This window comes from Gnatocerus cornutus, chromosome 2 (assembly GCF_029298725.1).
Source record: "Gnatocerus cornutus isolate USDA-ARS CGAHR chromosome 2, icGnaCorn1.1, whole genome shotgun sequence".
Classification (NCBI taxonomy): domain Eukaryota; kingdom Metazoa; phylum Arthropoda; class Insecta; order Coleoptera; family Tenebrionidae; genus Gnatocerus; species Gnatocerus cornutus.
Window position 1 is genome coordinate 10247217 of NC_142234.1, and position 14747 is coordinate 10261963.

The window sequence follows — 14747 nt, forward strand, 5'->3', positions numbered from 1 at the left end:
TCTGTCAAATACAGACAGAGCGGGATGTCGGTACTTGAACCGTACTCTTAAATTTTTATGAGAGATCGGTATAAGTTGGTGAAATAGACTGTACATACATTTGTAAAAAATTTATATCATTTTAAGTAATTTGCCTACACTTTTCTTGTATAAGTACCAATATTAGGTTTAAACAAATTTTCTAATGCAATTTAAATTATCTATTAATGATACAATTTCTAATATTTTCATTCTTACATTCATGCGTTAAAAATGTAGAAATGTCAATACAAAAATGGTGGATGCGCCGGGCTAACGTATCTGTATCTCCACAAATTTCAAATATTACATAACGTAGAATCTACCTGTTACCACATATTTTAACTGCGGTCAATGCACTAATGCTTTGGCATGTAATTTAAAAACTTGTGACGATCTTGCTATGTAGCCAGCCACGTCTCTGTCTCTAACAGACGTTTTTCTAAGATTATAAAATATGAATTTTGTAATTTGTTCTCGATGTAAGGTCTCTATTTATTCTGAGTAAAACGTACATGTTATTTCTATCATAAAATACACGATACGAGAATACATTAATCCCATTAATAATAAACGAATCCTTTAAAAGCAGAAAAGTCAGCGTATTTGATCAGTCTGTGACGAGCGATTAGTGTGCAATAGTTCGTTCGTGAAATCATAAAAGTTTTCTTTTAAATGTTTAAATATACATATCTCAACAAATTTAGCTTATTACTTAAGTTTAACAAAAACAATTAACTTATCATAAAAACTCAATTTTCAATTTTTAAGAATGGTGAAATTTGACTGGTTGGCCGGTTTCAAATTTAACACCACCACGCTGAAATACATGTCTATGTGGCCCGAAAAAGGTCGCTACAAAGCCAATCTTTACTCACTTTATGCCTTTGTAATAATTGTTATCCTGGTCCATTTTTATAATTTCTTCATTTTCATGGGAATTCTTCTTTCTTCCGAACAATTCGTTGCTCTTACTTTACGCTTTTCCATCGCTTCGTCACAGATCTTCATGTCATTCAAATTGCATTGCATGGTCAAAAACATGAAAAGTCTGAACGAAATGAGTGTGCAACTTCAGAGTGAAATGATTTCGCCCAATAGTTTGCAATTAAAAAAAATTAAACCTGATATTGATATATGGAAATCTGCGTATTTCTTATTTAGCGTTTCGTGTATACTAACCACGGCCTTCATTTCACTAGCACCCATTTTGAACGGGACGTCGCAAAATTACGAATTACCGACGAAAGCGTGGTTTCCCTACAACACCGAAATTTCCCCAAATTACGAAATTACTTACATATACGAAACTTTCGCAGTTGCCTGTATTTGTGCCAGTACTGTGAATGGGGATCTTTTGGTTATGAATTGGATGATGCTCAGCGGGATACAATGTGAGATTTTGTGTGATAACGTAAGAAATTTGAATAATAGACACGGAATGTTTCATCGAGATTTAATAGACTGTGTTCGACACCACAAAACAATCTTAAGGTAGTTTATTTTTATTCTAACAAATTCTAACGAGAAATTTTAGTTTCACGGAGAACTGTAATAAATGCTATAAGTTACATTTTCTGTGGCAAATGTGTAATAGTTTGATAACGTTAGCGTTCATGTTATTCCAGTTAACGGTGGTGAGTTTTGAAATGTTAAATTTTGGTAAAGTTGGTAATGAAGTTTTCTAAAGGTTGATCGTTCAAGTAGTGATATTTACACGATTTTAACATATGCGTCAGCTGCTACTGCTCAAATTTTTATGTATTGTTGGTTTGGAAATCATCTAGAATTTAAGGTGAGAAAGAGATTTACTTATAATCAGTTTAAACAATAATTATTTGATCGAGATTAATTTAATTCTTAAAATTTAGTTGGCTGAAAAAAAGTCATTTCAACATCATCCAATAAAATTTTTAATCAATCAAGTTTTAAATTATTTCACGTAAACTAGATTCTCATCTTCACCATGTTATATAAAATTGTAACACTAGTTATTTTTCAACAATGTTTCAATCAACATTTTCACAAGTGCATCAAACATTTTTTAGTTACAGATTGAGCCAAAATAAACTATTACCTCCTATATAACTTTTTTGTGTTTGCATCTATGAAAAGTGTTCTTATGTTACCTTTTAAGATAAATTTTGATAGTACATATTTTTAAATCACAATTATTTGACACCGTGTTTTAAATAACATAAATTTAAATAACATGTGTGCGTTAATAAACTTTCTATTTATAATTGTAGTTGTACTATATTTCTAGCGCCACCTATGATTTTTTAATTGTAATACTGCGTAAGCATTTAAAATATATGTACATCAGACAGGCCTTCACTTTGAGTGAGATTTTGGTAACACTGAATATATCAATCAATTTTTTGAAATTGTCTCATGTACAAATTGTCATTCAAATATGGACAATAAAATTGCATTTTACATTGTTTTATCAGTGTTACCAAATTATGTACCAATGTCATGGCCTCCGTAATTTATTTACCACGAAAAAAGATTAAAAAATGTGCACCGTTTTAAGTTAGCTTTGGTGCATATTTAAAAAAAATCGATGCGTGCTGAACTTCTACTTACTTAGATATACTTAAGTGTGTAAAAAAAATTATTTCATTTTAAGTAATTTGCCTACTCTATTTTTTTGAATAAATACCAATATTAATTTTAAACTAATTTTCTGATTATACAAATTTTACTTGTAGTGCAAACATATGAAAAACTAAATCAATTTAAATCACCTATTGATATAATTTCTGAAATTTACATCACAAGTAACGGACGCCATAAAATGTAAAAATTACAGTACAAAAATGGTGGATGCGCCGGGCTCACGTTGTAAACTTTGTTCGGTCACTGATGAAAAATGTTTGCATAATTTTACGTGCAAATATTTCTGTATGTTAATAAATTTCAAACATTAAATAACTGATTTCACTTTGTTTTGTCTACGTGTTATCACATATTTAAACTGCGGTCAATATACTAATGCTTTGGTCTGTAATTTGAAAACCTTTGACGATCTCGCTATGTCGCCAGCCACGTTACTTCATTCAGTCTCTAACAGACATTTTTCTGACATTATAAAATATGAACTTTGTAATTTGTTCTCGACAATGTAAGGTCTCTATTTATTTTCAATAAAACATACATGTTATTTCCTTCATAAAATGCACGATATGAGAATACATTAATCCCATTAATAATAAAAGCACCCTTTAAAAGCAAAAAAATCAGCCTACTTGATCAGTCAGTGACGAGCGATTAAAGTGACCGTGTGCAATAGTTCGTTCGTGAAATCATAAAAGTTGTCTTCAAAAATGTTGAAACACATCTCGACAAATTTAGTTTACTACTTAAATTTAACGAAAACAATTAACTTTTTATGAAATTTTAATTTTCAATTTTTAAGAATGGTGAAGTTTAACTGGTTGAGCACCTTCAAATTTAACACCACCGCGCTGAAATATATCTCCATGTGGCCCGAAAATGGTCGCTACAAACCCAATCTTTACTCACTTTATGCCTTTGTAATAATTGTTTTTTTTATCCATTTTTATAATTTCTTCATTTTCATGGGAATTCTTCTTTCTTCCGAACAGTTGGTTGCTCTCACGTTACGCGTTTGTATGGCTTCCTCACAGATCTTAACTTCACTCAAATTGCATTGCATGGTCAAAAACATGACTGGTATAAACGAAATGACTGTGCAACTTCAGAATCAAATGATTCCACCCAAAAGTTCGCAAGTAAAAAAAATTAAACCTGATGTTGATGTATGGAAATTTGCGTATTTCTTATTGTGCTTTTCTTGTTGGCTAACCACAGCTTTCATTTCACTGGCACCAATTTTGAACAGGACTTCAAAAAATTACGAATTACCGACGAAAGCGTGGTTTCCTTACAATACCGAAATTTCCCCAAATTACGAAATTACTTACATATACGAAACTTTGGGACTTTCATTTATTTGTGCCGCGGCTATCAATGTGGATCTGTTAGTTATGAATTGGATGATGCTCAGTGGGGTACAATGTGAAATTTTGTGTGATAACTTAAGAAACTTGAATAATAAACACGGATTGTTTTATCGAGATTTTATAGAGTGTGTTCGACACCACAAAATAATTTTAAGGTAGTTAATTTTTATTCTATCGAATTCTAACAAGAAATTTCAGTTTCACGGAGAACTGTAATAAATGCTATAATTTACATTTTCTCTGGCAAATGTCTAATAGTTCGATAACGTTAGCGTTGATGTTATTCCAATTAACGGTGGTGAGTTTTGAAATGTTAAATTTTGCAAAAGTTGGTAATAAGGTTTTCTGAAGGTTGACCCTTCGAGTAGTGATATTTACACGATTTTAACGTATGCGTCAGCTGCTGCTACTCAAATTTTTATGTATTGTTGGTTTGGAAATCATCTCGAATTTAAGGTGAGAAAGGGATTTACTTAGAACCAATTTACACAATAAAATTAGTTTATTGCGATTAACTTGACTTTTGACATTTAATTGGCAAAAAAACAATCATGGAATTAAATGTTTAATCTCAAATAAAAAAATTTAATTTAGTTTCTGTAAAGCAGGTCCTGATTTTTACCATGTAACACTAGTTATTTTTCAACAATGTTCCTATCAACATTTTCACAAAGGTTTTTTTAATTACAGGGTGAACCAAAAACCATTACCTGCGATATAACTTTTTTGTATTTGCATCTATGTACATATACATACAAATTGTTACCTTTTAAGATAAACTTTGACAGTATTTTTCTAAACACAATTATTTTACTATATTTTTTATGACACATATTGAAAATTTTAATAAAATATGTGCGTTAAAGAAACTTTTTTTTTTAAGTATATAGTGCCTCTAGCGCCACCTATGACTTTTTAATTGTAACACCGCGTAAGCATTTAAATAATAAATCAGACAAGCCAAGATTTTCAGTAAAATTTTGGTAATACTGACGTTCAATCAATTATTTAAGTTATGTCGTGTATGAATTCTCCTTCGAAATGTCATTTTACTTGTGTTACCAAATTATGAAAGAAAGTCATGGCCTAACCGAAAAAAATCGGTGCGTGTTGCCCTTAATTGTATACAATTTTAGATCGTTTGAACTAGGTTTTAGATTTTATTTATATTTTCAGATTAGATTAAAAATACTGTACTTTAAATTCTTTCTATTTTTTTAAGATTTGTTAGATTTGATTGATACCTTTACTTTAGATTTTTTGTAAACTTTATTATCATCTTTAAATGTACTAGAACTTTGGATTTTAATTTTATTCTGTCGATGTAAAAGGAGAATTATAGTTTTACAAATATTCTTCGGATTCTTAACATAAACATTTTAATCAAACTAATGCATTTTAATTTTAGGTTTTGGAATGAGTCTTATAATCCTATCTCTATTGCTAGCTAGAATGTTAAATATTACTTCTATGATTATTACGAGATGCCCAAATAAGTTGGGTAAAGCGGCATTTTACTCCACTAATGCGCTAAAAAAAAAACATTTTATCGCATTAGTAGGTAGTGCCAAATAATTTCTACTACTACAATAGCTTTGTTTCCATAGCCACTTGGGATCGTTTAAAATACAAATTAGGAAAAACTAATTAAATATTAAAACTCAATCAGTGAGCAAAATATGTAATTATTAATTTTTGTTTGCGACTTTAACTAAAGTTTTGTGTGAGATTCGTATCGCAACACCATATTATGACTCTTATCTCGTGTTATAATACGTCACGTAACGGAACTTGCATCGTAAACAACAACCACAACAAAATTTTATGAAATATCAGAAAAAAGAGCTTCTTTTTAACTGTTACTAGGTACTCAAAATAATTTTTGGTCTGTTTAAATAATAAATAAAACAAATAACAATAATAGCAGTAGAAAAACTCAAAATCAGTTTATCTTCCTGTTAACAAATTAAATGCAAATTATTTTCAGAGCAGCCAAATCCCATACTCAGCTTTCGAATCGGATTGGACAGGAGCACCAATAGAAGCGAAGAAGAACCTTTTAATTTTCATTATGAGATCTCAAAAACCAATCAAAATGTCGGCTATCAACCTATTTTCACTCTCACTGGCCACCTTCACAACGGTAAGCAATAGACTTTAAGTTTGAGAACCCGTAATTCCTTTGAAACTTCACGAAAACCTCCGATGTGCACTTACTTTCACACAGTATTGGTGAATCATCCTTGGAGAATCTCGATAGATATTTTTTTTTTCAGTAGTAATTATTTAAGACACAAGATTACAATATCATTCTTCACTACATAAATGGTCGATTTAAACCACGAGTTTATGAGACCTTTTAAAAGTCTATTTTATGTACGATTGTTCTCCAGTTATAATTTATGTTGACAATAATAAATAAGGTTTAAACTCTGCTTAAAAACGCCCACTGTTTAAACGATAGTAGATAAAATAATTTATATAATAATGTTATGTTTCTCATCCGTGTTTTGCCTTTTCAGATTTTGCGAACATCTTGGTCATACTTCGCTGTTCTGCGTCAAGTGAATGCCCAGGATTAACAAAATTAAGCTTCAATTTACACTTTCAGACACGAATTACGCTTAGCACACCGTGCATTAAGATAAGTTTATGTTATTCTTATAAAATAGAAAAGTGTATTTTGATAGGTAGGTGATGAAATAATTAGAATTGTAGTTAATATATTAGGTCTTAGGTAAGTAAGTGCACTCTAGTCAGTTGTTTATGTACTTTATATAGAATTATTTTTGAGACTGTCACAGCTTAGCTTTTAATAAAACGCCGCAGATTTACAACTTGTTTTGCTTTTAAAAGAAAAAATCGATATTCTACTTAGTTTCGTAGCTGCACAAGAACAGTTTCTTTTTAAATCGATAAATTATACGTATTTACAGGAAACCATCACTCTCAATAAATGTAGTTTAGTTACATAATTTTTATTTATTCATTTCAGTTCACCCAATTTAAAAAACATCTGTTATTTATCGTTATGTATGTGGGATCCTGGAACTTACTTTTATTAATTGATACTAAAAGTAGAAGTTACTATCAGCTGACAGTAATCCAGTACTGTCATTCCACCAAAACCTAAATATTTTATTATTCTGACGTGGAATTTTTTCATTTCATTCAACACCCACACACAAAAGCTTTTTACTCTTGACCTACTACTTAAAATTACAACTAACCGAATGACACATTTTCTTCAAAGAATTCAGCCATATAAAAAATTGATCTCAAATTACCGCATTAAAATTTTCTAAGTCTTTCCAATTTACATATTTCAATTAACTCACAGTTTATTACTATTTCATTTTATTTTCCACAAAAAGTTGTTTTCATTAGCATTTTTCTCCCATCGAAATCATCAATGTCCTTAACCCTCCAATTAATTATCCCAAACCACTTATTATATCATTTTTCTTTTATGACTTAACGGCCGCAATAAAATCAATAAAATGTAAATAATAGAAACGAGCAGCAAAGATGAAAACTCGCAGTCCAACTTTGTGCATCCACAAGTGTAAACGTCCATTATGAATAGTTTCGACTGGACCTCCACAATAAAACCAGATTTTTTGATGTTGCGAATTGTTGGGTTGTGGCCACAAGAAAAATACAAGTTCGATCTGTACACTCTATATACCATCCTAACAGTGAATTTACTGATCACAAGTCATGTTGTTTTTCACACTGTCGAGGTCTTCATGGTTGGACTAAATTTGAAGTATTTAATTGGAGCTCTCTATATGTCGCTCACCGAGACGTTGGTACTGATAAAAATCTGTAGCTTTATTATAAATTCGAAAAAACTTAAAGCACTGATGGTGGATTTACAAGATGAAAGTTTTCAACCGAAGAGTTTAGAACAAATAGAGTTGGTACTACCTGATCTGAATTTTTGGAAAAAAGTGCATCGGATTTTTGCATTCTTAGTTTTCAACACTGTCTTTCTTTTTATTTCGATGCCTATTTTAAGCAAGTCATTCCAACATCACAGGCTACCACTAGACGCTTGGTACCCATATGATACTACGAAACCACCCAACTACCAAATCACGTATTTATACCAAATGGTCAGCATCTTATTCCGTGGTACTTCCAGTGTTGGTATTGACACTTTTGTTGCTGCTTTGAACATGTATATTGAGACACAATGTACTATTTTATGTGATGATTTGAAAAAACTCGACAAGGTTAATTTTAATCAAAACTTGATAAAGTGTGTCAAGCATCACCAAAAAATCATAAGGTTTGCTGTGGGATATATTGAAATTGAAACTGGTAACTAATAAAACTGTGTTGCAGCTTTGCCAAAGATTGTAACGAATTTTACAACGCCATCGTCTTGGGACAATTTTTCACCACTTCCGTTGCGTTGGCATTAGCTTTATTTTTGTTAAGTCTGGTAAGAAAACAGAATTTGAAAAGTCAAGTTTTAATTGATGTTTTTAATAGGTCGCGCCTTTGAGTACCGAAAGTAACACAATTGCGTTTTATTTGGGTGCCGCAACTTCTGAAATTTTTCTGTATTGTTGGTTTGGAGAAGAGGTGCACATTAAGGTAAGATTTTAAGGATATTCTAAAACATTTATCAGTGGAGTTAGTCACTCATCTTGCAAATTAACTAATTAATTTATGTCAAAATGCCGTGCAAATAGGAATATCATTTTACCCACATTTTACCCACATTTTACTATCTTCTATTCATTGTGAAATACAAAACTTAAAAAAATGAACAATAAATAATGTGCGTTGTATAATTTTTGACAGAATTCGGAATATGATTAATGGGAATTTATAAAATTTAATCGTCTTTTTTTACATTTGGTTCCCTAAACAATTTTTTTGTACCAATATCACAAAAACCTCTTTCTCATAAGATATGAATCCTTGTAAATTAGTATAAACTAGTGTTATTAACAATTTTATTGTGTATTGCCTGCTCATCAGTCACTAAAATGAATAATTTTAAAATTAAATTCAATAACAACAACATTCCAAATTTGTTTATTTTTAATGAAAGACCAAAATTTTAATAATTTATAACATACCTACTAAACTTTAAAAAAAAAAAGAAATTTAACAAATTAAATTTATGCTATTTGCAGAGCAGTCACATACCTTATTCTGCTTTCGAATCGGATTGGACTGAAGCGCCACTGGAGGCGAAGAAGAATCTTTTAATTTTCATTATGAGATCCCAAAAACCGATCAAAATGTCAGCCATCAACCTATTTTCACTTTCATTGGCAACTTTTACAACCGTAAGTAAACGGACTCTAAGTTAGGCAGCCAACAATTCTTGTATTGTCGGTATTTTACACCGTTTAATTTTGATTATAGATTATGTGTTTTTTATTACATTTTTATATCTTTTACATTTGCCACAACTGAAACTGCGTCATCAATCCTTTACTAACATATTTTTTTGTTTCCAGATTTTACGAACTTCCTGGTCATACTTCGCTGTCTTGCGTCAAGTGAATGCTCAAAATTAAGCTTCAAGTACACTTTCAGACAAAAATAATGCTTAGCACACTATACATTAAATTAAGCTTATTGCAAACTAAAAATAGATACTTAGTATATATTTTCAGAGGTAGAAGATTTAATAAGTAGAAATGTAACTAATAGTGATTAGGTAGGTATGAGTAATTTAGTTTCTGTTAATGTATGTACCTACTTACTATCGCGGAATCAAAATTTCGAACATTACTTTTTGACATGACAATGTGAAGCAAGCTTTATTGTCATTGTGACTGACATACAAAGTAAATTTCTAAGTAAAGGTTATAAAGACAAAGGACAGTTTACAATTTTTAAACATCAATCAATTTGATGTTCGAAATTTTGTTTCCGCGATAGTAATTAGTAAATGTAATTAGAACTACATATTTTTAGGATGTCACAGTCTAGAGTTAAATAAAATTAAGCAGAATTAAAATTTATCCTTGCAATTCGCGTTAGTATTTCGTAGATATAATAATCCATAAAGTTCAAATTTTACAATGCCGTAGTTTTAGTCACTTGTGGGAATTATAGTCAGAATTTTATAACTTTGGTTTAACTCCGCCTATCTTTTGGGCCAATTGAATTTTAGCTAAAAGTCTGATTTACTCTGCAACATTTTGATAGTTCGTTGATATTTGCGAGAAGCCGGAGTAGAAATATCCAAACATTAGAAGACAAAACACCAACATAATCGACGAAGGTTTCACGTTTAATTGAATTCCCGCAAAACTGCAAATCTTCTTGACAAGTGTGACACTTTAGTTGTCAGATTTTTTATTATGTTGGGTAAAGGAGACTAGCCATTCCTTGATTCGACAAATTCAAATCGTCATTTGTTCATGTGGGCGGAGTTAAACCAAAGTTACAAAATTCCGACTATAAAATATAAATTGTATTTAAATTGAACAAAATTACGTAATAATTATGTTAAATTGATTTATATCGAATGATCAAATTATAAATTATGGTCAGTATCTTTGGAATTCCACAGCGGTTTCCTTAATTGTCGCTTTGACAGCTGCTAATTTTGTGTTTATTAAATGTACATACTGTTTTGAGATGTAAAAAATAAAGAGCAATAATAGATACCACCGCGATCAAAAAGATTAAAACTGCATGGTCCTCTAAACACTTCCAAAACTGACATGTTGATGTAAACACTATCATTGCAGATTGAGTCCGTCTTTTAAACATGTGCCACATTTGAATTTAATACAAAAAAATTTACTTTAGACAAGAATACACTACTTTTTTGTCAACATTTGCTTTCTTATCTTGCAGTCGTAAGCAAATTTTTATCACAAATAGGTTGCAGTCACTGCTTTTTGTATTCCATTATTACAAGACTTCAGACCTTCAGAAAAATAGTTTTCATAGTTTTCTAAGTAAATTTACCACACGAATTAAAACCTAATTTAATCAACTAAAGTCTCACTGCCTTGCAATTAGACTTTTTTGAGCACAATACATGTGAAAATGGATAAATTCTTAAACCAGATCAAGAAACGTTTTTTTTAATATAGAGCGATCAAATAAAAACTCTATTGTACGATAACTGAGATCTTTGAAATTCTAAAGCTTTGTTTAATTCCCACTTTGGCAGCTGTCAATTTTGGAGTATTGTGTTATGCATCTGCCTTAATATGCAACTGTTTCTTCAGTCAAAGACATGACAAAAACTTTAAAACCAACTGTGGATGAAAAAAAATGGCTTAAACGAGATTACAGTTTTAACTACTTCTAGGTACTTATTGTGAGGGCACATTTTTGGTCACTGATTTATTTAGCAAAATATATATCTTTTGGTACATTTGTCAGAAATTGATAAAAAATCATAACTTCTGGGTAAATTCGACAAAGCCTTTTGTTAGTATAAACGAGATTTTCCCTCAAATTCCAAATCTATGCTATAAATTATATCCAATGCCCCTGCTACTATCTCGAACCTGTGCGGGCATATCCCACCTTCATTACCACAACCCCAAGAATCACTTCGCACCAAGTCAACAACACCTATTTACCCAACCCTGGACAAACAAAAGCGATTAGAGTGACCAGAAACGTGACCTAAACCGTCTTCACCTGTTTTTTTCTCCTAAATTAACACACGCGCGAAAATTGAAGCATGAGCGGCCATTTTCCTTTGTCATTATCACTCTCGACCCTTTCACACGTCCTTAATAAAAGGTGTTCAAGTAGTATTTGTTTGGTTTGTCAACGATGGGCGAGGAAAAGCACACCATTGGTGTGGTCTCACCTTCAATTAGGAGTCGTAAAATTTTTACGGCCACTTCACATAATAGGAGCGAAGAGGCATTGTACCATAAAAGTTGCCTATATCGAGCGCCTGACAATTTTATGGGACGTCTGAATTAATGGGATGGGTTTTTATGTGGCGACTTGTATGGGACAATGGTTGTTGCAGATGCAAATGGGGCACGGTGATGTTTCCTGGTCGATTTGGAAAGAATGGGTTGTTGGTAATACAACTATTGGTAAAAAAAAAAGAAGATAGAATTTTTTTTGTGTTTTGTTGCCGATGCAGCATTGAAATCTCTCAATTTTCGCAAAAAAAACTAGTCGAACTAACAATCATCTTTTTTCCATACATTCCTCGTCTATTTTCCTTTTTTTTCTTGGTGTGAATTGATGGCAATCCCAGTGGCGCCACAATCGTAAAACAAAGTGCTTTATCCAAGGTACTAATGGAAGCAACACGACTTGTGAAGAACAACCGCACCTCCCATACCACGAAGGTGGGTGTGAATTATTTGTTTTAATTTTAGAGCCACCGTGTCAAAAATAATGGCGTTATCTATTATACCGCAACCCCCGCATGCACGCCACCCATGGAACACGATCCGCCCACTAATTTGTCCCAATTTAAAAATTCCACCGATTTACATAATTCCTAGACAGAAGTTGGCGTGCAAAAATCCGCTGAGAATACAAAAATTCCTGACTTTTCAGAAATCAAATCAAATTTGTATTATCTTAATCGCTATAACAGTGAAATTTCGCATATTAATTGAATAAAAATCAAAGAATGTTCAGCTGCTCATTTTTTCGCACCGCTTTATTAATTTTACTCTTTCAAGCTGAACCGGTAAGGAAGAATGCAGTTTAAATTTCTGAAAATAAAAGCAGTAGAATGTATAATAAACTTAGATGATCGTCATCTTCTGGTCTCAATTATATACGCAAACATGTCAAGACGGACGTGCTTTGGAATTAATGAAAGTAAACAGTATAAACACGCGTCTGCTAGTAATTGTCGTTGCTTAAAACGTTCTTGAAGTTAAATTTTGTCGCATATTGAAAAGAGAATTTTTGTCATGTTGATGTCAATATTTACAGAGATTGTGCAAATGACAGCTCTTAATCTGACATTAGTATGCGAATGGTTTTGGAAAAAACGTGACCTCTCGAGAGATGTGGTCATCGAGGTAATACTGATTGATGGACTGTAGGATTTTATAAATTCCAAATTTTATGGACTTAAGTTTAATTAAATAAAAGAATTCTGAGCATCTTACATTTGACGATTTAACTGATTTATTGATTGATGCTCATTTCAATCTTCAACCATAGGCAACCACCACCGCTAATCGCTTGTCTACCACTGCTCCATTTATTTTCAACTTTGTTGTTTCAACATTTACCGTAATTATCATCATTACTGATTTATCTGTTTACTTTGTTCTCCTTCATTTAAAAAATTAAGCTGGACTCATAAGCTTCATAAATTTGAGACTTATCCGCGTCGCGCTAATTGCGACAAATTATTATTATTACCTCATCTACATCCGCCGCGTCTTCTTAAAATACTTAATCCACATTCTTAGTGGACTTAATTAAAGTGTAAGTATAGAAATTATATGATTATAGACATCTGCCATCCAACACGGATGGACTGTAATTAAAATTGTACCGTGCTCGAATAAATTCATTTAAATCAACATTCTAGAGATGTCGATTATCAAGGCAACAAAATAAAAGGAAGAAACGAGATGATCAGATTGTACCATCAACAAGCAAATTGCTGTCGTAATAGAGGGTAAGCAAGGAGTGGAATGTAAATGGACTCCTTAATTTGACTGTTTATGGAAAGTTAAGAAAAACTGCACAATTTGTTTATAGAGTTTATTAGACGTCAAAATTTGAATAAACAAAGTGCAACAAGTTTTACTTCAAGTTTTTAACAATTGAATCTCTTAAAATGTTTCTATTTTGCTTGAATATACTGAAAATTGTAGGTAAAATAAAAATGCATTTATTTCAATTCGAAAGAGCCTTAAACTTAGTAAATTTTCCAAGAAGTCAACTTAAGTTTCAAAGAGTCAAAATTTATAAAAATTGTAAAACTTTATAGTTCTTTGCAGATTCCAGATCTTCCAAAGAAAAGAAAAAAGCTCTACGTGTAGCGACCAGGTTTCAACAGATTCATCAATTGTCAATCCCAACAGATCCAGCAAACCGAAGTCTAAAAATCTAAAAACTTAAAAACATCAAAAAAATTCCAGAAAACAACGAAAAAAATCTAAATTTTGTAATTCTGATTGGTCCTAGAATAGATTTTTTTAGATAAATTTTGGTTAACATTAACACAGTTTATCATTTTTTGTTATTTTTAGTAACAATTTTGGAACACCAGTATGAAACTTATATGTTATGAATTATAAATCTAATCAATACAAAAATTCTAAATAGAAATAAAAAGTTAAGCAAAAATAGAATAATCTGAGAAATTTAATTGTATGCAGATTTATTACTGGGCTTTAAAAATTAAAGAAATAGATTTTCGAGACAATAATCCATGGAAAATAAATTTTAATGACTTAAAAATCCCTCAAAAAATAAGAAACAACAGAGTAAACGATTTTTAAATTTTTCGAAACAAAACTAAGCATCTCTAACAAAAATATTATTATTGGTGTGAATGAGTGCAAAATTTAATAAGGATTTCCTCATGCATGCAGAGCCGGACACGCTCACTTAACCCCTGCATTGTCTTTTTATTTTGCTCTAAATTTAGACAAGTTAATTTCGGTAAATTGATTTCGCGTAGTTTCATTGTTGGCGGTTATTTGAAGTAATTATTGTAATAAAAGCGGGATGACGTCAATTGGAACTCAGCACGTGGCATCCGCTCTAAGCAGGTTTATTGTTGTAATTTGTTTGTTG

At 31.3% G+C, this 14747-nt stretch overlaps 2 protein-coding genes across 2 annotated transcripts in view; both read left to right on the forward strand.

Moving 5' to 3' along the window:
* The window catches only part of LOC148178867 (odorant receptor 46a-like), a 63866-nt gene extending 57038 nt beyond the window's left edge, over window positions 1-6828 (forward strand). The window contains exons 7-8 of the mRNA XM_088029488.1: window positions 5995-6150; window positions 6530-6828. Coding sequence (XP_087885614.1) covers window positions 5995-6150; window positions 6530-6589 — 216 coding nt within the window. The 3' untranslated portion in view covers window positions 6590-6828. The remainder of the gene's footprint in view (window positions 1-5994; window positions 6151-6529) is intronic.
* Window positions 6829-7585: 757 nt separating this feature from the next.
* LOC148178871 (odorant receptor 46a-like) lies at window positions 7586-9550 on the forward strand. Its single transcript, XM_088029489.1, has 5 exons — window positions 7586-8301; window positions 8358-8457; window positions 8508-8612; window positions 9161-9316; window positions 9491-9550. Exons 1-5 carry the CDS (start codon window positions 7586-7588, stop codon window positions 9548-9550), a joined length of 1137 nt encoding a protein of 378 aa, XP_087885615.1.
* Window positions 9551-14747: the final 5197 nt, after the last annotated feature.